General features: G+C 42.5%; 1 protein-coding gene across 3 annotated transcripts in view; it reads right to left on the bottom strand.

The window, feature by feature from the left end:
- Positions 1-24,297, bottom strand: part of PLEKHA7 (pleckstrin homology domain containing A7) — a 194,695-nt gene that overhangs the window by 49,571 nt on the left and 120,827 nt on the right. For all 3 annotated transcript variants that reach the window (XM_025205641.1, XM_025205643.1, XM_025205642.1), the window contains exons 7-9: positions 18,269-18,447; positions 11,263-11,754; positions 977-1,499 (exon numbers count right to left, since the gene is read on the bottom strand). In XM_025205641.1, coding sequence (XP_025061426.1) covers positions 977-1,499; positions 11,263-11,754; positions 18,269-18,447 — 1,194 coding nt within the window. The remainder of the gene's footprint in view (positions 1-976; positions 1,500-11,262; positions 11,755-18,268; positions 18,448-24,297) is intronic.

Genomic DNA, 24,297 nt, shown 5'->3' with positions numbered 1-24,297 from the left:
TGCAGATTTAGTGGCTGCCATGTTGCTGGTGCCTTTTCATGTGGGTGAGAGAGATCTAGCCTAAACAAACTTATCATGCAAAGGGCTTACTTTTGTTTTAGCCAACAGACAATAACAATGTGAACTAATAGCTCACTAAGTACCAAAGCTAACTGCACTAGCAATGTGTGCAGAAGAGGTGGATGCTGCAAGGGTTCCATCATGGGTAAGAAAATGTTGGTTGGGTAGGTCTGCCTTAAACCAATGCCCTTAGTATTGGGGTGTGAGGTCATTTAGGTGACAGGCACTCCTAGTCACAAAAATGTGATGTTAAAGGCCTTGGGGAAATATGCACCTACAGTAGAACCTAGGCAGACAAAGAATAACTTCCTTGTTACTCTAGATGTGCTAGCTTGAATTTTTTTCTACAAACATATATATTAATGTTAGAAGAGAGAACTAATGGATAATTTGTTTCACCAAAAAATAAACTTGTATTTATCTGTTTAATAAGTAGGAAATATCATTGAAATGTAAATGGAAAAGATATATAAGAAACATTATTTAAAGTAATATATCATTTCCCCATTAATCTACTATGAGAACATCCAGTACATATGTGAGGGCAGATACCCATGTCCTATTTATTGTATGCATATATAAACATCTGTATTAAAGAAATATTACTGCATTTTAAAATAAGACATTCCATTAAAGCTGCGGAGTAAGAACATACCAAATTGACTTGGTCTGCCTTTCTAGAACCACCCAATTATTCTTTGCAAAACAACAAAAATTAATAAATCTGAGATGAAAGGAAGAAAATATGGCTCTGGAGCAAAAAATATTGTACATTATTGTGTTTACTTTTAGTGCTTGTATGATACTCTATTGCCAGGGTTAGGAGTACAGATAAAATGCCTACACTAGTTAGATAAATTAAGGTTTGAATTTTTAATATGTACATCGTAATTTAAGTTATATAAGATATATATACCTTCACAGCATGATTATGGATCTTCCTTGGTGAGCAGGCAAAAGGAATGTCTACAGTCTGTCTCTCATCAGACGGTTTAACTGTAACCCTTTCTGCAGGAGTATGTGGTCTCCTTAGTGGAAAATTTTTTGGTGGTCCTGGTGGAGGAATATCTGATGGAGATGGAGGGACAGAAATTGATCGTGGAACATCTAGGGAACTTTTTGATTTACTGCGGTCAGTAAAGTCTGAAGAACCTCCATAAATTGGGGCAGTAGGACTGCCATGTTTAAACTGCTGTCTCTGTTGCCACTCATATAGCTGCCATACAGTACCATCCTTGTTAGCTTTCCTCTCCTCCTGGGACATCTTCAAGTGGCTAACCCGGTCCTGGGCATATTTGTAGTCACTTGGCAAATCACGATTTGGTGGAGGAGAGCTCCCTGAAGGCTGCCTGGTATTCTTTGGCAAGGTATGATAATTTTCAGGAAAGGACACAGATTGACTGGGACCTTGACGAGTAAGAGTCTGATCAGAAGCATGACTGTATGGGGAAAAAAAAGATACTGCTTTAAAGAAATGAGCATTTATCAAGAGAACTGGTCAAAGGAAACATATTCCTCTTTCTAATTCACTTTACCTAAGGATCCTTTTAGTAGTGATTATGTAACTATGCAAAGAAAAGGAAGGTGCTCTTGAAGCCTGCCCCACATGAACAAATTCACTACTCACACACTAAAATTGTGACAGTCTGGTAAGGATTTTATTTCTGACAAATATTTAAGAACTACAACTATTTAATTCTTTGATTCATTTTTTTAGTAGCTTGGCTTCAGTACAACAGAACTAGCACCAAAGGAATATGGTACTTTACCTCTCTATTTAGAGCAACTAGAAAGTAAAGAGTGCAAAGAATGGAGTTAGAATTGTGTTCATTATTAACAGCCAATACTTTAATATTCAGTTTTGTTTTATTTTTTGTTAACAAGTACCCTGCTCTCCACTAGGTGGTATAATTTGCTGCCTGACAATAGTGACATTTATTCATTTACAAAAAAAATTGTATCTGAAAAATCAGAGTGCAAGAAGAAAACTAATCATATAGAATGAGCAACTGTTAATTGGAACATTTAGGTGGAAAATAGATAATTTATTATCAGTTCCTCTAAATACGATCACTTGTGCAGATTGTTTTAGTCCTTAGGAGTTACTTGTTATACCTTGTCTTTTTTATCCAAAACAGCAAAGGGAGCTTACAAGGGAACACACGTAGTTTCCCTATGAAAAAACCATGCCATTTCCTGACTTAAGTATAATGCCTACAAAGTCACTTAAACTGCAGAAATTAAGTTATATACCTGCCAGCAGATTTAACATGTGGCTGGCAGCAAGAGCTGTTTTGATACATTAGGTACATTTAGCTCCCCTTCCAGCTTCAAAGTATTTGATTTCATGAAGGCTTTCACAGCCTGTAACACAAAAAACATATTCGCCTAAGTTTCGATTCTATATTTAGCTATCTGCTTTTTGTCCTTTTAGTTACTTGATACACTTGAGTCTATTGATTCAATGTCTGCAGTTAGTACCACTACTTATTTGGCAAGGTCTTCTGCAGAGTAAGTTTAAAAACCCACCATCATTACCCACTTTGCCTGATCTACTTTCAATAAAGAGAAAGAGACTTGGCAGTATGGGAAAGAAAAGAAAGCATGAGATTGAACAAAGTATTTTTTTGAAGCTCCCAAGATATATAGCAGGGACTAAAAAAAAAAAAAAAAAGGTGGGGAGGGGAAGAGAGAGAGGAAGACAAAGTAGATACCAGTAACTGTTGATCTTCAAGAGTTGGTTCTGTATAATTGTACCTGGAGCTTCAGAACTGCCTTAAAAATCTATGCTCATTTCAGAAGCATATGAATTCTCACAAAAAATCAGTATCATTGCCCCATGCTAATGGACTACACATCCCAATCATCTGTTTCTCTTCTCCAACCAGAGTCCTAGGGCATCTTTACATGTACTCCACAGTTGGGTGGGGGGAAAAGGGACCGTTTTAAACAGGAATCCATAGTGTTAAAAACATTCTCTCAGGAGCCATTCTAATTAAATTGTCTGCAGCATCTTGTGTATTCAGTGTACTACACCTCAAAATGGTGGAGGGGGCACTTTAACTAAAGCTCGTTCAATAAGCTTTAGTTAAAGCACTCCCTCTGTCAGTTTGAAATGTAGTGACACGGAATACACGAGATGCCCAAGCTGCTGGAGCATTATAATTGGAACACTCCAGCAGACTTGATTAATCGAGTCTGCTTAATCTGCTTGATCAAGCAGACTCAATTAATTGAGTCTGCTCCGACGTGTTCTAATTAGAATGCATTGGAGCAGGTGTTGGGCACATGTATAGCTGCCCCCACTTTTACATAGAACTCTGTAGTAGAAGGGAAGCTAGACAGCAAGTACAAAAGTGATTGTCAATGACCAACAGTTACTAGTTAGGTAACCTCTTTTGACACTGGTGTGCTCTGTGCATTTCTGCTAACAGACCATTAGGAAACACTGTTCTACCAGGTGAGTTGAGGGGAGCTTTAAATGGGGACTACACCATTTTCAACTGGGCACTGGAGCATAATGTTAGTCCAGAAAAAGGCGTAAGGTAAAACTATACACCCAACTCCAAGTTGCTGCTCTGCATACCTCCAGCAGGAAAACTTGCCTACAGCACAATTCTGATGCTGTGGGGGCTTTTCTAGTGTCAGTGAGACAAATGAGTAGGCTTTTCAACCAGATAAATCCAGCTTAATCTTCTGCTGTTCCAGCAGTCTTCTATGTTTCAGATCCCATAATGGACCTAGTTAAAGGATGTTTTTACGGGAACTGATGTCCTTTTTCTGGCACAGAAAATATCCTTAGCTAGTCTGAGAAGGCTGTTGCTCCCTGGATGCATTTTTAATATATTATTCAAGGGTTCAGAAGTCTCAGAACACCTGTTGGGAGCTCAAGAGTAGCTGCAGTTCTCCAACAACTTCTGAAAGTGCCCATTATCATCAGGAAGGGAAATAGAGGAAGTTTTTTGGGTTTGTTTTTTTTTTTACTTTCTGGGAAAAATGTCCGAGCCTCACTACTGGATCCTCACTCAGGGATGAAGACAAGCAGCCTGACCATGGCCTGAATTGATGACAAGTAAGTTAATGGGTGACAGTCTGAAGAAGAGGTAGTAGGGATGTTGTTTGAGAGTCTTTGAAGTGCCTGTAGACCAGGGGGTATAAAATAGGGGTGCACTGATAGAGATTTTGGGAGCTGATACTGATAGCTGATTCTTAAGGAGGCATATCAGCCGATACCAATCCGATTTCCGATACGTAGCCCTGCAGCTTGGAGAGTTATGTGCAGCTGGTATGTCTGTTGTGGTGGAAGGGGAGAGGGAAGGGAAGGGGTGTGGGGGGGGCAGATCAAGGCCACTACAGTGAGGGAGGGAGTGGGACTAGGGATGGGGCCATGCCTCATCCAGGGGCTGCGGGGAGGGCGGGGGCAGCTCCTGCTGCTGTGTACAGCCCGGGAAGGCATGGGGTTAGGCATGTGCCCCTGGATCTGTGTGGGAAGAGGTGGGGAGGCTGCCACTGTGGGTTGGGGCCAGCACCAGGCTCTTCCTGGTGGGGGGGTGTGCTGTGCTTGGGGTGGGCAGCAGTGCTGGGAGGGAGGGGCCCCAGCCTGCAGTGGCAGCCCACCCCGCCCACACCCCACGCAGATCCGGGGACACATGTCCCCCCGGGGTGCATGCAGCAGCAGAATCCACCCCCGCCCCTGCACCCCATGGACAAGCTGTGGCTCTGCCCCTGTCCCATCTGGGCAGCCCCAACCCTAGCCGCACTCCCTCCTTCACCGTAGGGGCCTTGATCTGCGTGCATGCACAGGCATTTATTGGCCATATTATCAGCCACATCAGGCCGATTTGCGATACAATTAATTTTCTTTACATCAGTGCCAATCCACTATCAGACTGATGTATCAGTGCACCTCTATTATAAAAGGAGAGAGATCATGGGATTTTTTGTTTTGTTTTGTTTCTACTTATTGTCCTGTTTTATGGGGAGGTGGCTTTTTTCCCCCTGAAATAGGTGTTTGACTGAAGCAGAGATCCCAAAGCAGACATGTTGATGCTGGAGGACAAGTCTGGGGTCATTTCTGCGTAAGGCAGTGGTTCTCAACCCTTTTAACTCAAGGTACCCCCTTGGAAAATGCTAGCTTTTAGTTTTCACTCGTTTTCTGACTACAGAAAAATAATACAGCAATTCTTCTTTTGCAAAGAATTCAGAAAGACCACAAGTCTGAATTTTTTCAACACTATGGATTCCTGTTAGAAATCTCTGGGTTTATCTTGCAAATCATGTTTGCTTACCTAATAGTGCTACCATAGCATTTTCATGTTTGCGCACCTAATAGTGCTAAGATAGCATATGGGATCATGAAAGGATCCCCTTGAAAAGATCTCAAGGTAGCTTTGAGATCCTGCAGCAGGCACCCTGGTTGAGAATCACTGGAGGAGGGACTTTCTGCAGCAACACTAGAACTATTTGGTTTTCAATGCCACCATACATTTAAGCAGCTTTGCAGTGCTTCCTGTAGAGTGCTATGAAAATCTCAGTCTCAAGTCTGTGGGAGAAGACAGCACTGAGGACAGAGCAAAGAGTTCAGATTGGGTTTACTCTACTTGTTATAAAGTTACAAACTTGGTTAAGACAGGTGTAGTCTTGAGAACACAATGGCAGTTCTGATTACCCGAGGTGCAGGAAGGTAGCTCAGCAAGAAGTGAAGTTTGTGTGCACTCCCTTACATAAGGTTCCACTCAGAATATCTCCTCAGTGGATACAGTTTTTAAAGGAAGTTCTCCAGGTTATTGCCAGAATTCTGGATCTCAAGTGGGAATGTCTGGAGGCCCTCACAGAAGTGAATGTCTTTCTCCTAAACCATATAAGTCAAGAAGGGAAAAGCTCCCTAATTCACCTGAAATAAATTTCTTACCCGTTATTTTGGAGGGGAGGATATTGCTTTCCAAGTAAATACATTTGTGTAGAGCACTGAATAGATTCAGTTTGGCTTTGGCTGATTAGCAGAATTAAGAAGCAGCACAACAAAAATAACAACACACTCACAAAATATCAGATGATTTTTAAAATTCTGTACTCCTTAGGTCTGCCCACACACTGAAATCGTCAGAGGTTGGGTGGTCCCAACCTGGAATTACCCAACATGAAAAATTACTCACACACTCTTCTTACTCTATTTAACATGGCTTCATACAGACTGAGGAGTTCTACCTGGATGTTGTTGCAATGTGGGATTACAGGCTTGGTTCATGGCCCTGAGCCAGAAAACCACTGTGGCTCAGCACCTATAAAGTTTTTAAAATCTTCAAGCTACTCTTTATAAAATAGCACTTTTAAAATGTATGTATCAATCATATTTCAGAAAATAAGTATTACATGTGTTGCTGAAAAAGTGATAAGTTCTACATATTACATGCTGGAGGCTTATTTTTATATAGTTTATGGAATGATAGCCTAATCCATTAACTGTGGCATACCATAAAACATATTAAAATCCAACAAATTAAAATAAAAAACAATTACATCCATCATATTTTAAAATTAATACTATCTTAAAATTTTTAATGTGTTCTTTATCACAGCCCCAAATGCTTTACCACCTGTAAAACCAGACCCTATTCCATCAATTAGGTGCCTAAATGTAATCCTAATCTACCAGTGCTGGGAGGGAGGTATGGGGCATGGGGCTGCAGCCACCCCAAAATTCACCATAGCCCACCCATAGCACCCTCTCCCAGTGCCACCGCCACCAGCCCTGAGCGCAGCCCCTCCCCAACCCCCCCCCCAAACACACACTGGGAAGAGCCCAGCACAGCTTTGGCCCCCGCCTGCCGTGGCCGGCCCAGGCCCCAGCCTGCAGTGGCAGCCCACCCCGCCCACACCCCACGCAGATCCGGGGACACATGTCCCCCCGGGGTGCATGCAGCAGCAGAATCCACCCCCGCCCCTGCACCCCATGGACAAGCTGTGGCTCTGCCCCTGTCCCATCTGGGCAGCCCCAACCCTAGCCGCACTCCCTCCTTCACCGTAGGGGCCTTGATCTGCGTGCATGCACAGGCATTTATTGGCCATATTATCAGCCACATCAGGCCGATTTGCGATACAATTAATTTTCTTTACATCAGTGCCAATCCACTATCAGACTGATGTATCAGTGCACCTCTATTATAAAAGGAGAGAGATCATGGGATTTTTTGTTTTGTTTTGTTTCTACTTATTGTCCTGTTTTATGGGGAGGTGGCTTTTTTCCCCCTGAAATAGGTGTTTGACTGAAGCAGAGATCCCAAAGCAGACATGTTGATGCTGGAGGACAAGTCTGGGGTCATTTCTGCGTAAGGCAGTGGTTCTCAACCCTTTTAACTCAAGGTACCCCCTTGGAAAATGCTAGCTTTTAGTTTTCACTCGTTTTCTGACTACAGAAAAATAATACAGCAATTCTTCTTTTGCAAAGAATTCAGAAAGACCACAAGTCTGAATTTTTTCAACACTATGGATTCCTGTTAGAAATCTCTGGGTTTATCTTGCAAATCATGTTTGCTTACCTAATAGTGCTACCATAGCATTTTCATGTTTGCGCACCTAATAGTGCTAAGATAGCATATGGGATCATGAAAGGATCCCCTTGAAAAGATCTCAAGGTAGCTTTGAGATCCTGCAGCAGGCACCCTGGTTGAGAATCACTGGAGGAGGGACTTTCTGCAGCAACACTAGAACTATTTGGTTTTCAATGCCACCATACATTTAAGCAGCTTTGCAGTGCTTCCTGTAGAGTGCTATGAAAATCTCAGTCTCAAGTCTGTGGGAGAAGACAGCACTGAGGACAGAGCAAAGAGTTCAGATTGGGTTTACTCTACTTGTTATAAAGTTACAAACTTGGTTAAGACAGGTGTAGTCTTGAGAACACAATGGCAGTTCTGATTACCCGAGGTGCAGGAAGGTAGCTCAGCAAGAAGTGAAGTTTGTGTGCACTCCCTTACATAAGGTTCCACTCAGAATATCTCCTCAGTGGATACAGTTTTTAAAGGAAGTTCTCCAGGTTATTGCCAGAATTCTGGATCTCAAGTGGGAATGTCTGGAGGCCCTCACAGAAGTGAATGTCTTTCTCCTAAACCATATAAGTCAAGAAGGGAAAAGCTCCCTAATTCACCTGAAATAAATTTCTTACCCGTTATTTTGGAGGGGAGGATATTGCTTTCCAAGTAAATACATTTGTGTAGAGCACTGAATAGATTCAGTTTGGCTTTGGCTGATTAGCAGAATTAAGAAGCAGCACAACAAAAATAACAACACACTCACAAAATATCAGATGATTTTTAAAATTCTGTACTCCTTAGGTCTGCCCACACACTGAAATCGTCAGAGGTTGGGTGGTCCCAACCTGGAATTACCCAACATGAAAAATTACTCACACACTCTTCTTACTCTATTTAACATGGCTTCATACAGACTGAGGAGTTCTACCTGGATGTTGTTGCAATGTGGGATTACAGGCTTGGTTCATGGCCCTGAGCCAGAAAACCACTGTGGCTCAGCACCTATAAAGTTTTTAAAATCTTCAAGCTACTCTTTATAAAATAGCACTTTTAAAATGTATGTATCAATCATATTTCAGAAAATAAGTATTACATGTGTTGCTGAAAAAGTGATAAGTTCTACATATTACATGCTGGAGGCTTATTTTTATATAGTTTATGGAATGATAGCCTAATCCATTAACTGTGGCATACCATAAAACATATTAAAATCCAACAAATTAAAATAAAAAACAATTACATCCATCATATTTTAAAATTAATACTATCTTAAAATTTTTAATGTGTTCTTTATCACAGCCCCAAATGCTTTACCACCTGTAAAACCAGACCCTATTCCATCAATTAGGTGCCTAAATGTAATCCTAATCTACCTTGTTAAATCTTTGAAAAACCATTAACGTGCAATTTTGTGATACTCAAGGCTAAAATTACAGCATAAATCACAAAAGGCTACAAGGAGGAAAAAAACTCACTCATTCAGCTTTGGCATTAATGTTGTTTTGTTTTTTTTTCCAGACAGGAGACCTAGGTGCCTAAAAGATGGAGTAGGATCTGGCGTGCATGTGCACTAATGATTACAACTTCAAATCTTTACCACTGCAATGCACTGGTCTCTGACAGAAATATGGTAGTTATTTTGCAAAAGCAGCACTCATGTGTCTTCAGGGGAGAAACTAAAAAACAGTAATACAGTTAAACTACTAAAGATAACAGTTATGTAGGAAGAGAGTGAAAATGAAAAGGAAAAAAAAACCAATCCTCCCTCCCCCACCCTGCAACTTGTATTTAGTTACTGCGACCAAGTCTTGCAAAATGTCGATGATCATAGTTAGCCATGTCTCATTCAATGGATGGCACTTACAACTGTGGCATCCATAACACCAGGCTGAAGTTTTGCATAATACTGACTAAGAAGAAAAGCTGATTCCATAATGTGACACCTGTTGATTTTCCTAACATTTCTATCCATTGAGGTACTAATCCAATCAGGTCTAGTTATTGCCTTTAATTTGGAGGGAGGTGGAAATATTGGCACAGGTATTCCATAACACTGAATACAGATGTCAACAGTTATATTAGTTATTAATGCTATAATAGCTCTATTCATTCAAATCTGCATTTAAAAATGTGGGGGTAGGGGGTTCTGAAGGCTTTCATATTAGGTCTAGAACAACAAATCATTATAGTATGCTTTATTTCAAATGGGCATGTATTAGCAATAGCGTATGTTTAAAAGAATTAAAAAGTGTATTTTTCCTGCTATTAAGTACCTATCCAAACAAAATATATGTAAGTAAAACTTAGCCATGATTTGAAAAAGAATGATTAAATATTATTGAAAAAAGATTATGGGTCTCTGAGAAAGAGGTGTTTTTGGAAGAAAGAGGGCAAAAGAAGAAATGAGGTGAAAAGACTGTACTTCCATATCATTTGTATTAATAAATCAGAGCAATCTCTCACTGGACCAGCAGCAGAGGAATGCTAGTTTTAATTTGCAGTTCAGAAAAAAAATATCATAAGGTTATATCCTGCTTCAAAGTCATATATTTGCTTGTATCCTATTAGTCTAAATGATCATTTCATCTCAATTTTTGTAGTTCTCACTAATATCTAAGGCTCTGATCCTGCAAGTAGGAGAATTCCAGCATGAGCACAGATACCTAACCAGGATGCCACACAGAATGATTCACAAGAACTGAAGTGAAAGCACCGACCCATCCCATAATCAGCCTGTCACTTAGATACACACACATACAGACGTATATACATATGTATGTGTCTGTTTGCATGCCCATATATACTACATGTACATGCATGAATGCACAGTTTGAAAACATTCAATTGGAGATGAATGGAAACTGTTGTGTATTCTATCCATTTGTACACTATGACTGTCATCATTTTCACAGGCTGAAAAGAGACAAGATACTATAGGAACATTTCAATGAGGTTTTATAAGGCAGGCTGTATACTCAAAGATCCAGGTACATTTCTTGTTTTGTTATATAACAAAACGACCCATGTACAATATTGTGGAGAAGAAAAAAAGATCAAATTTTAAAATCTATACTTTTTTCTTGTTCTTAAATGGAAAAACAAAAGCTACAGGTTTTTCTTAAGAATAAAAGTCTTCTCTGAGAGGTAAATTTTTGGATTCTGGCACTTCCATTTTGAATAAAACATTATTGCAATTTTTAACTGAATACCAGTATGATCAAAGAGAATCCAAGCATATTCCAGCTTTTTATCTTTTCTGATCACAACATGCAAATACATTTTAAGAAACTGTTATAATATGTTTTATACTGAGTTTTCCAGGATACAGAATATACATTTGAAGTATTACTCTGTATTGCATAGAATAGGAAAACTACTGTTAATTTGTTGTATGCCATCTTATTCTGGTGGCATTGAGATGGTATAAAACAACTTATCTAATACAGACAAGGTTCTTTGGCTAGATTTGATGTCTTTTATTAGACCAACTAAATAGTTAGAGAAATTATTCTTTGCAAGCTTTCAGGCACAAACACCCTTCTTCAAGCAATAGAGAGTCTGTTGGTGTTTGTGTGCTCTCCTGGGTAGAATAGATAATAGAAGAGATATTTAGATAATAGAACTTATCTAATACAAGTATTCATTTATTTTGAGAACAGTGCCCATTACTAACCTTTTTGTGTCTCCTTTCTGGACTTTTATCCAGTGCTCTACTTGAGCCAGGTTATTTTTCCTTTGTGCCTGTTTATCTGGGTTGGCTCTGGGAACAAACCCTCTTTTATATGAGCTGGTACCATTCTGCTCCACTGGGCCTGCACTTGTGCTTAATGAACTAGGAAGCGTCCCATTCTTCTCAACTGGCTGAGGCTGAGCTACTTGAGGCCGAGCTATGCTTGCAAAATCTGAAAATGCTGAATCAACTTCTGGTGATGTTACTGGGCGCTTGGCTTTCCCCCTCTTGGCTTCCAAAGTTTCCTTTCTAAAGACATAATATTCCTCATCTTCCCTGTCTTTTCTTATATCTTCATGCTTATCATATCCAAAGGTGTCAGTTGTTTTTTGATAACTCTCCTTCCTATCAGATGTCTCCACTTTTGCATACTCTTTACAGGCATCCACATGGTTTGTTTGAGGACCAGCTTGCTGATCCATTTTTTCTGTTTCTCTAAAAAAGAAAATACACGCTTGAAATGTAAACAACTTTACTGTGAAATCTTAACAGAAAAGTAAGTGCAGGGTTAGCAAACAGGGCCACAATAGATTCTATAGCCTGTAATAGATCTGATACATCATGACTGTATGACCACAGACAGGACTAGGTAATGTTCCTTTGCTCTCCTATCTATCTAAAGATGAGCTCTCAACAAATATCAATGAAGCAGCAAAAATGTTTATATTTAACTATACTAACTATATATTCAACATTTACACTAATTTTTGAAAAATAAATTGAAAATATCAGTAACTGTAAATAATCAATAAACTGTACATAAATGTAACTGTAAGTTTTGTGGGTAGAAAGGGAGCTATCGACATCCTTTCCTTGGAAATATTTTCAAATCATTTATTTGGTAGAAACTTCTTTATTTCAAAGGCATAAAAAGAACTGAGAAGGCTGAGAACCACTGCCCTAGTGTCATGTGGCAATTAGCTTCAGACGAGCAAGATCAGCTGTGAAGCCTTATCTTGTTATACTCATTTGTTAAACCCAAATGCTACTTGGACAGATATACTTTAAAATATCAAAGGCATTGCATAGATATTAACTCTAATTTCTATATAAATGGGATATCAGTTCAAAGATGTTGGGTCACAAAGGTCCATAGGTGTCAGAACTACTTATCACTGAAACACGTCAATAGCCATATCCCAAACAGTGTTTTAGATCTTCCTTTTAAGTGTTGGACACTGGTAATACTGCTAAAATTATCTGTGCAGGAGAAGCAAATCCAGGACCATATTTCTTCATGGAGGTCCCTCATGATCCACCCTGTGCTGTCTTCCAACTTCACTGTGTAGGGATCAGGAGAATGAAGGACAATGGACAGTGTGGTATAGAGCCCCAGAGAAACTTATAACACGGAGATGGGCAATTATTTTGGGCAGAGGGCTGCTTAAGGAGGTTTGGTGAGCTGTCAAGGACTGCATGGGTAGCCCCACCCTTGACGTTTGCCCCACCCCCATCTTGGGACCAGAAGTCCCATCCCTAACCCTTGACCTTTGCCACTGGAAGTCCCTCCACTTGCCCCCCAGAAATACTCCTTTTGGGAAGGGGGGGTTGCCATCCTAGAACCAAAAAAACCCAAATCATACACTAAAATTCAAATGGCTACTAAAACTTATTTTAATTGTATTACAAAAAATATTTTTGTCATGATTTATGTTTGTGTACTGTATATAGAGGTGATTGCATAATAACTCCAAAATAAATTCTTAGTCTTTTATATTGTGTAGGGGAGTGTGGTTGGGTGCGTCTGTATGCATGTGTGTGTGTGTGTACGGAGGGATGTGGGGGTGTATATGGTGGGGGGGTGTGCATGTGTGGTGGGGAGAGAGAAATTTGTGAGGGGGTGTGGCTATGTGTGGGGAGCATAGGGTATGTTGGGGGGTTGTGTGGCATTTGTGGGGTGTGGGTATGTGGCTCTGCAACACACTGGTCTCTGAAATACAATGTCCTCTCCTGCAGTCAATACTGGTGTGTGTGTGGGGGCGGTGGGGAGGGGGCGTTTGTGGGGTGTGAGGGAGGGTGGGAAAGGCGTGGGGACCCCTCCCCCCGCACATTCAACTCATGGTGCAGCAGCAGGTGGGGGTGCTGGTGCCTAGCTCTGGCCAGGACTGCACATCGCAGTGAGGACTGCAGCCCTGCCAGGCTATCTGTATCGCCAGCGCTCCCCGCACTCGCACAATACGGGAGGGAAGCCCTAGGCACTGGAGCCAGCTGCCTTCCCCACCCCAGCCAGCTCCAGTGCCTGGGGATTCTCTTCCATGCCACAGAATTGCCGGGAGCACCGGCAATATAGATAGCTTGGTGGGGTGTATGCTCCTCACCACGATGTGCAGCGCTGGCCAGAGCCAGCCACCAGCACTGAGCACTGGCACCCCCCCTGCTGCTTCCCTTGCTGCCTACCAGGGCTGCACGCCATGGGGGGAAGCGTGGGAGGGGGCCCCACATCCCCCACCCTGCCCGGCCAAGCTCCACACTGCTCCCACCCCTGAGTGTGGGCTCCACACTGCAGCCAGCTCCAGCCCCACACACCACACTTTCACCCATCTGCAGCCCTGCCCCTGCTTCCTTATCTGCTACCCAGAGGGAGCTAGAAGCAGCAGCCCCACCCAGTACTACAGGGGCTGGGTCCTTCTGCTCATGAGGGTGGGAGTGAGGCATAATAGGGTATGTTGAGGATGCAGGCAGAAGGCCTGGGTGAGGCACAATTCATTGAGGGATGCTGTGGGCCGGACGAAAGTGTCTGGCAGGCCAGATCTGACCTGCAGGCTGTATTTTGCCCACCCCTGTTATGACATTTGAACAACTCCAATATCATTGACTGGGAACTGGTACACAACTGTCCCTGGACAGAAGTGTCCACATGTACACTGGGTGCTTCTACATGTGCTATTAATGTGCAGCAATAATCTCCGGGTCGTACTGCACCAGAGCTTATTGTTCCAAGGTGCCACGTTTGAACATGTGCCTGGGACCACAGCTTGTTAAGCCAGGTCAGAGCACCCCTAGCTGGCAGGAGGCCCAGGAAGACAGCCTGCCAGCCCAGGGTTGCTCTGACATGGCTCAATGTGTTGCAGAGGGGCCAGCTGGGACACAAGAGTGCTTCAGTGCAAGGCGAGACACCAGGTAGCCCCAGCATCATAGCACCCTTGTGCCCCAGCCAGCCCCATCAGTGTCTAAAGGTGCATTGCTGCGAAGTAAAAAACTCCGTCACGGGATAGTACTTGTGTTTACAAGTACTATCTACAGCAGAGTTAATTAGTTTATTCTTCCCTAATAGCACTACACATGTAGATGCTAAGACATTTACTGTGGAACTAATTAGGCAACTCCTCAATAAACGTCTCATGGGGGTCCAGCAGGCTGGAGGGGATCGGGGCTCTGCTGGGGCCTGAGGGACAGGTGTGACCCACAAGGGATAGGTAGGGGAGCAGGTGTGACCCAGGTGTGACCCACAGGTGGGGTGGGGGGCAGGTGTGACCCACAAGGGGTAGGGGGAGCAGGTACAACCCACAGGTGGGGTGGAGGGGGCAAGTATAACCTGTGGGTAGGGCGGGGGGAACATGCACAACCCACAAGGGATAAGGGGAACAAGTGCGACCTGTGGGTGGGGTGGAGGGGCAGGTACAACCCACAAAGGGTAGGGGGAGCAGGCACGACCCGTAAGTGGGGTGGGGTAGCAGGTGTGACTTGTGAAGGAGGGGGCAAGCACGACCCATCAGGAGCAGGGGGAGCAGGTACAACCTGCGAGAAGTGTGGGGGCAGGAGTGTGGGAGATTATTGCTGCACCTGCGGGTGGTATGCCCCCCCTCCCCCCAAGTGAAACTACACCCTCATCCCTCCCACCTCTCCCCCAACCAGGGCTTACTTGCTCGGCTCTGCCAGCACCAAATGCTGATAAAAGCAGCTGCACCCAGAACGGCTTGTGAGATGGGGGTTGAAAGCACTGGCTGGGGGGTAAAAAGTAGACTAGTGTGGGGGAAGGGAGCAGTGAAAAGAGCAGCCCTTAGGCTGGGGCCAGTGGCTGAGTTTTCCCAGTCCTGGGGCTGCACAGGGGAAGTAGACAGAAGTTCTATGCACTGGTTTGATACTACATAGACCCAGGTTTATCTTAAACCAGGTTCTGCAATTTTTAAACTGGTTTGTGCGTATGGAATGTCTGTTCTGTTACAGGTTTAGACTGACTGCTGGTCACTGAGACAAGGTCTAAAAGTGTAAGGTTGGCACTGGGACAAGCTAAGTTTAAATCAGGAGTCTATTCTGAACCCAATTTAACCTCCCAAATGTCTGTACTTAGCCTTAGGGATTGCATTGCTGCCAAAATGCCACCAGGGGGTGGTACAGTACCCAGACCATCAAACCTGCAAGGGATCAAAACCTGGAGTTTCCCCAGGATTCCTGTAGAGGGGGAGGAAGACCTTAACTGGGATAAGGGCTGGCATGGAGGAGTTGCCAGGTAGTGGGGGGGGGGATGACTGTGTAACCCCATGTTCATGGCTCCTAAGGGGAAGGGTGCTCTGTTTGCCCCCCAGTAAGACTCCCCAGCTTTTCCAACCCCTGTCCTGGAAAACTGTGTCAATTTCACTTCCCTGATATGGATCCTGGGCTGTGGGGTCCCAGGAACAACTAAGGGGGGAAGAGAAAGGGTTAGAGGGGTTGCCAAGTGTTTCTTGGCCCCTGCTTCTGGACTACCACTGCTGCTCTCCACCTAACCCACAGCCCATGCCTCACTTTCCTGGCATGCCTCACTTTGCACAGTCCATGCCCATACCTGCCTGCACATTACTAAACTCTGTGTGGTGGTACCCAGACAGAGTGACCAGGTATAGCTGTGTGTGGGCAGGGAGAGAGTTGGGAGGGCCTGCTTCTTCATTCTTCAGGATGGTTGCTTTGGGACTTTCCATAGTCTTACACTGAAGCTTTAAAAGGACTTTCTCTAGAAAGCTGCTCAAGTACCTTTCATTGCCAGCAACTGCATAGAGACAGTATGGGCAGGGTGGAACCTACAGGCAGGGCTGCCTGCAAGATTGCAGCATAGAGAAACAATTATTAGTTAATGGACTAATTCACTTCACACTGAGCATGGAAATAATAGCTATTCTGTTCTACTAAGTGCCCATCTTGCAATGGCCCTGCCCGCCCCCTCCGCCCAACAAAGCAATTGACAGGTGTTTACTGTTACAGACAACTCACCCACTACAAGCCAGGGCTACAAAGTCTCCTCCCCTTCCCAGCCACCCCTCCAAACCCAGAATAAACCTAGGACCCCCTAGCAGGATAGTGAAACTGACACAGAGGCTTTCTGCTTCCCCACCCCTGCAAACTGTCTCTATAGGCCATAGATCTTTAGGCAGTAATCCCAGAGCAGCCTCACTGCCCTGCATGTTTGAGGGGGTGAGAAGCGGTGCAGTTTAGAATTCCTGGAAGACTGACTAGACACTAGGCAAGGAATGCTTTGTGTCTGCACATAACACTGAACTGCTTCAAGGAGGACCCACTCAAAAGAGTACCTGATTTTCCCAGTGTACTTTAAAAACATTCCCAGAAGTTTAAACTGATCCACAGCGATGTGTATGTCAACTTTTGGGGTTTAAAATGTATTTCAAATGTTCTAAGCATTACATCTGTCCACTCCACCGAGAGACTAGCCAGTGGATGAAGGAAAGGTCAGGAAATATGACTCTTTCCTGCCAGAGGAGGAAAGTGTATGGTTGGAAGGAGAGAAAGAAGTTGGACAAAATCAATTTAAGTTTGAATTAAACTATAAAATGGCTTCTGCTCTATATCGTGAGCACGCACCTGACTGCCGTGTTACTGACTACTCATCTTTCCTACTACGATCAGACCAATAGACAGTTTTTGAATTCTATGTTTTCCTATTTTTCAAGTGCAAGTTTGAAGGGATTTAAAGTGAACACTTAAATGAAGGCATAACTAATCACATTTTAGGGTTTGTTCACACATATATCTCTGGGTTCTCCAAAAATGCATTTTGATTTAAAGTTACATATGAAAAATGTCAAATATTTTATCCTGGTAGTGGAAAACTGAGAATATCGCTCTAAGCTTGCTTCAAGAGAATAGCTTTAAGAGAATAAAAATCTTGTTCAAGACATGTGATAATCTTAACTACATATTACCCTGAAACATGTCATACTCTCTTCTCTTCATGGCAGGGTGGTTTTTAAATGGAATCTGTCCTACTTTTAGGCTATTTATGTCCTGTCTGAAGCAAAACACGTTTTTTTCTGGACTCAGAAAATATTTTTAATGAGTAGCTCCCCATTTCCATCTCTTTTGAAGTTTATCACCCAGCAATTACCTTTATGTGCATTTCAGAATTTCAAATCTTCAGAGATTAGATCTAGAACCTTAATTATTATTATTCTTTATAATGCAGTCAGCACTTATGCAGCTCCAGCCAATATGCAGGACCCTATTAATTTAGGAACATAATGAAAAAAGCATCTCTCTCAAAGAGCTTGCATACTTGTAAAATGCAGTAAGTCAAGATACTAATTGATCCTAGCTCCCAACAGGAATTCATGCATTAATATTTTTATATATAGAGACTGAAAAACACATTTGTTCTTTTCGGGTTGCTTGGCTTTTACTATCAACTCGCTATAATACAATTTTCAGAAACTGAAAGTAGCAACCCCTCCCCGTTGCACTTCTCTCCAGGAATTTTCTCTATTGTCATAACAATTCTCAGTACAGGGCTTCATCAATTACTTTGTACCCCCAGCTCATCATCAGCAAAATGCATTCATTTATGACCTAGGTTATTTTTAAAATTGGAGTTGCTGTTAAGACATGCACAGATTAAAAAAGTTAAAATGAAAGGATAGTTCGTTTCTTGTTTATAGGAATAGAAACTTATTATTTTGATTTTTGGGACCAAACCCCCCCTCCCTCACACTTATCTACAAAATTAGTGACACAGTGAACTTGCCTCTTTAATGAAAATCTGGTTTGCATCAGGGCAGCTTGATTCATGGCCCGAATCCAGCCATTCATATCCTCTTGGGTGTCTGCACTGAAGTAATATGTGCGCATCCCTGAATGCTCTGCCTGGGAGCCAATAACAGAACTCTTATTATAAATATATGCCCTCATCCCTGTGTGGACAGCCTGCAAACAAAAAGCAAAGACAAATTGGATGGTGCTATTATTTTTTTGCCTGAAAATTTATTACAGTTGCACGCAGTTCTCACAGTATCTTCCTCTATGCAGAGCAGAAAGCCACTGCTGTGTAGCAAATATTGAGTTTAATGGCACCCTTATTTTTTCTTGACCAAAATAATATCCAATTCGTTTCCTTTTTGTATCACTATAATATACTTGCAGCTCTTTGTTCTGTTCTTTTATTCGAGGAATTTCACCTTTTCATTTTCCCCTTAACTTATATCTTTCACTTAATATGAGCACTATACAAAACAAAGTGATGGGTGTGCTGCAAGAATATCTTATGTGAGGCAATTTTCCTAGACTGTTGTAACAACCAATTTGTTTACAAGAAACAAAAGACAGAAGTCTTACAATACAAATAATTTGTAAACTGGCATTTTAGGAATGTTAACATTTTTTGGTTAAAGCATGTAAGCTAAAAATCCACAAAGTTAGCTACAACCAATTTAAGTTAGCAACATGTATCAAATTATCATCCACATACTGCTGTATATAAAAATGTTCTTATAAATAAAAAGCTCCCATGTGTTTTCTCAAAACAAGGACAGTTTTATGTGTAGAAATGGTCTGTAGTCTAGAACTAAACTTTAATATTGTAATCTTTCCATTGTTTTTACATATAGAACTTTATAACCATACTTTCAGTGAATGGGTCTTTCATTTCTCCAGTCTACTTAAATTTAGACACATCTTACCCATACTTGCTAGAACATATGATACATAGATTACAGAAAAAGTCATATTGGATACTCTATCCTAAAACAAAGCTTTAATATTTCTTGCGTGTTACTTCAAAAACAGAATTCAGAAGTAGACAATCAATTCTCTTAACACCAACACATTAGATTGAACAGGAACATAAAGCCATTCAGAGAATCATAAGTGAGGTCAGTAATTTCTAATAATTTTTTCAGTATTACTTAGTCTTTTCAAAAGTCTTTTAACCTGGGAAATTTTGATCTTGTGTGAATTTTCTAATATTTTCTACCATGTAGCATATAGTATAATCTCTTATGTGTTGCATTTTTCTCTCTGTGTTGCATTTGTGGGCACTAGAACCAATTACAAAAATCTATTCAGCTAGAAAGTTCATGCAATGATCATGTTAGTAATTTAAGTGTCCAGTGTTTGGACAAACTGCTACTGGCATCAACACAGAACAGCACGTGTAAAATAAACTGTTTTGTTTCTAATAAATATATATTTTAAATAATAAAACTCATCTAATTAAAAAAACTAAATGGACCCTATATATAATTATTTTGTTTTGTTGAATACTTTTACCTCTTGTTATAGTTGGTTGAAAAATAACCTACCCATTTTAGAAGCCCAGTAACAAGTCTGACAGAATACTATTGCACAATGCTTTCTACATAATTTCAGCTATATATTCCCATGGTCTTGACATGAGACACTTGCCTCAAGAAAATGCAAACTTACTGCAGAGTAAAAGTTTCTATCCAGCATTTCAGCACTAAATATTTTGTAAGCAGACATTTGCCAATGGTCTCGCACTCACCTACAATTCAATGGAGCTCTCTTACTTCCTTACGAGCTTTATGACCTACTTTGTCCTAGTGCAAGTCAGAGTGCCATCAACTTTCTTACTCCTATACCCCATAGCTGAGAGATAAAGGAGGGAGCCCATTCCTGACATTCTGTTGGGACGGTTGACCAGACTACAGTATGACAGACAGCCCAGAAAGAAGAAGGAAATGCATCCTTTGGAAAGCATGGCTAGCAACATCCTTCCACCTCCCATTGCCTAGATAGGGAGGCACAGGCTAGTCTCTCTCTCCTCCTGTCATTTAATTTTAACTTATGCTCTGGCTTTTGCAATGACCTCTTCCCCTGTAGTTGTGGTACAGGAGCCTTTTTTGTACAATGCTGTTGATTTAACCAATTACCTGTTTGGGGATCAGGAAAGAATTTTTGTTATTGGCAAGCTTGCAGGGGCCTGAAAGTTTTTTCACCTTCCTCATACCATTATGGAGGTACAGGTTGCTTGAAAAGGAACAGGATGTAGTGGGAGTAGCAGGGATTGGTCATTATAATCTATGGCCAGCATCCAGTGCAAGTAAAGGCATACAGGTCCAACTCCCAAAGGTAAGAAAGACCTGAGCTTCTGCTGGCAGGCCATGGACTTATAAATGAAGGGGATAGCTGATAAGTCCCTGTGACAAAGAAATTGGAAGGATGAGAGGATTAAAAGTGAAGTGAGTTTTAGGGTTAGGGTATAACCTGTAACCACACATTGGCACTATTTAAATATCTATGTGAGAAATGACAGAGGTAGAGCATGTAGAACTCCTCTCCAGTGCTAGGTTAATAAAGTTGAGGCCTGCTGCTTAAACTCATTCCTGACTGCAATTCACCTGCATGTCCTGATCAATGGTACGAGTCTTTTTCTCCCACAGAAGCCTACTGTCTCTCTCAGGATAGCAGTGTTCACCATGCAACCAGAAAATGCTGCAGGATGTTATATACCTACCAGACTGTACAGTGATAATATGAAAATGCAAAGTGTATGGCACGTTTCTCCCTCCAAATATTGAAGAAATCACATTCACAATATTCCCTGCTTCAGAAAGCTCAAAAAAGGTGTCGTGGTATTATCAACAAACAGGACTCTCTGAACAGCTTTTAACATGTGAAATTGGTTAAAGTAAAATTTAAACACATTGCAGATATCAATTAGTAGCATGCTAAATGTGCAAGGAAAAAAATGTTATGGTAATGACCTAAGGCTGTTAACAGGCACAGAATTTAACAAATATTATTAAGGATAAATACAATACACTAAGCAGCCCAAAACACAACACATCCACATGCACAACAGGGAAAAAAATAATATTGGTACCTATTCATGCATTCAGATGCCTTATGCTGGACAGACTGAGAAGAAAAGGCAGGCTCTCTCCCATAATGCACAGAAGGAGAAATGGAGAGAAAAACCCAAGAGCAAACCCATAAGGACAAGACAAGGACAAAAAGTTGAACAAGTTAAAATACTGATAAGATTCAGATTTTCAAAGAAAATATTTTAAATAAAAAACCTACACTACTGAAGATATGTAATCACTAATGTTAGGTAGCTAAAAGTCACTATTTTCATCTACAGAAATTCTAACTCCTAAGACAGAAAGAGCCACAATTACAAACATGAAATGTGATAATTCCCCCCACAAGTCAAAGGCAGTCACTTAATGAAAATACAGCAGAATAACTCTCCTTACTGTCAGGGGAAAAAGCGTCAAATATAGGATACATTTCTGAAGCAACACTAAATGAATATTCCAATCACTCATCTTAACAGTGAATCAGTTCCAAGTGAATAATGTTACCAGCTGTATGTGAAAAGAAATTACAAGTTTCTTCAGATGCCAGAAGCAGAATGGGGCAGATCTAGAGAGGGTACCATGTCATGCCCACACACTCTTTTCTGACCATGTGGCAGGAGCAGCAGCCAGGGACTTGCAGTCTTTGAGGAAGTTAGACTCCCCACCCCGTTCTTTCCAGGATCAGAGGCATGCCCCTCCCCTCCCATGTCATTCCAGCCTCCCTTGCCTGCTGCTGCTGCTGCTGCCCACTTGTCTTGGGGGACAAAGGAAGTTTCTGTGCTGTATGGGGGCTGGGCTCATTCTGGGACAGCCACACTGGTGGGTGGGTTCCGCCTCCCCTACCACGTGTTTCCCACCAGGCCAGGACCAGGCACAGGGAGTGGGAACCCACTCACCCGCTGCCTCTGTCCTAGACTGAGCCTGGCCTTGGCACAACCCAGCTGGAGTCACTCTGAAGGTTTCTTTGCCCCCAGGACAGCAAGGATAAGTGTTTGTTTGGTGGGATGTGTGTTTGGGCATGTGCTCTGAGCAGCTGGGAGTGCTGCTAGCTGAATGATTGCTGCCCAGCTCCTGCATGTGTCTGATAAAAGCCCTAATATGGGGATGGAGACTCCCTGAGCAAGCGAGCAAACAGAAACAGCAAAGAGGGCAGTTTGCAAGCATTTCCCAGCCTCTCTCTTTGAAGGGGAGCCTTTAAGGTAAGTTCTATCTTTAATTAAGAGTAACTAATCTAGATATTTACTGTAGGTAGCTAAAACTCAGCAGTTAAATCAATATTTAAAACCCTTGTTTAACTAGAGACTAAAGTGAGTGGGGAGTTTCTTAGAGATTTTACCCAGAAACTCTCTCTCATCTTCCTTCAATGTAAGCTTGGTGAGAGGAAGCAGGTTAGCAGGGGAAAGGGAACCTCTCAGGACCATGGAGCACTGAACAGGCTACCTTAGCCTAGAGGGTAGTTTTCTAGAAAAGGTCTGCTTAGAGACAAGGGCAGGAACAGGTAGGTGGTGGATTTAAGAGACCCAGAGAGATGGCTCCAGGATGTCACAATGCCAGAGCCATGGCTACTGCCAGCCCCTCCTCTGCTTGCACCTGTCAAATGTCTGTCCCTGCAGGGTTGTTCACTGTTGAGGCTTCTACCTAGGTCCTGGTTTCATGCTGTGAAGACTGTGGCTTGCAGATTCCTTCCAGTGACAGCCAGGTTCGGGAGTGCCTACAATGTGAACAGTGCCTCTTGGTGGTGTTCCTCAGAGAGCAGGCAAGAGCAAGCAATTGCTACAGGAGAAGGTGGCAAGGCTCTGAAGCATCCTCAGACATGAGAAGTTAATCAATTTGATGTTGGAAGAGACAACTCTAGGACTGCAGAGGAAGCACTGCCAGAAGCAGCACTGGAGAAGGAAGAGGACATGGACTCCCAGGAAGGTGGAAGCTTGTGACCTCTGGAAGCAAGCAGAAGTCTTCATCCCCAGCTGCCTGGAGCACAGATAAGGAGCCCTCGCAACAGAGAAGGAGCATGATCCATCAATGGAACAGGCCAGACCAGGCCTCCCCAAAGTTGAGAGGATTAACACCACTGGCACCAAGAGGAAGTGATAAGTGGAGGTGGTTGTTGGCAACTCCTTTCTGCAGAGGACAAAGATATCCACCTACTAGCATGACCTGTTGTCTCAGGAGGTCTGCTGCTTGCCCAGATATGAGATGTCATGGAAGATTACTGAGACTTATCCTACCCTCTGACTACTGCCCCAAGCTGCTCATCCATGTAGCACCAATGATACTGCCAGGGGGGACCCTAAAGAGGTCAAAAGTGACTACAGGGCTCTAAGTGCAAGGGTGAAGGGAACAGGGGGCTCAAGTGGTGTTCTCCTCGATCCTTCCGGTCAAGGGAAAGGGCAGCAGTAGACACATCCTGTAAATCAATGGATGGCTCCACAGATGGTGTCACAGGCATTGTGGCTTCTTTTTGACCATAAGTTGTTGCTTCAAAAAGGACTGCTAGGAAGAGATGGGATCCACCTGATGAAGGAAGGGAAGAGCATCTTTGGAGACAGGCTTACTAACCTAAGCTAGTAAGCTTTAAAGATAGCTTTAAAACAGGTTTGACGGGGATGGAGACCAAAGCCCTGAAGTAAGTAGGGAAGTGGGTGACCTAGAGGTAGCACAAGAAGGAGGGGGCAACAAGGGAGGCCTTCTCATTCTTCCTGAGAAAGTAGGCCAGTTGGCTAGTTACCTCAGGTGTCAATATATGAATGCACAGAGCCTGGGAAACAACCAGGAAGAATGGGAAGTCCTTGCACAGTCACAGACCTATGACACGATTGGAATAACAGAGACTTGGAGGGACAGCTCAGATGACTGGAGCACTGTCATGATAGGTATAAACTGTTCAAGAAGGACAGGCATGAGAGAAAAGGAAGAGGAGTTGTGCTTTATGTAACAAGAGCTGTATGACTGC

Source organism: Alligator sinensis, unplaced genomic scaffold, assembly GCF_000455745.1.
Source record: "Alligator sinensis unplaced genomic scaffold, ASM45574v1 scaffold447_1, whole genome shotgun sequence".
Taxonomy (NCBI): Eukaryota; Metazoa; Chordata; order Crocodylia; family Alligatoridae; genus Alligator; species Alligator sinensis.
The sequence above is the reverse complement of the archived record's forward strand: the minus strand, read 5'-3'. Positions and strand labels throughout refer to the sequence as shown.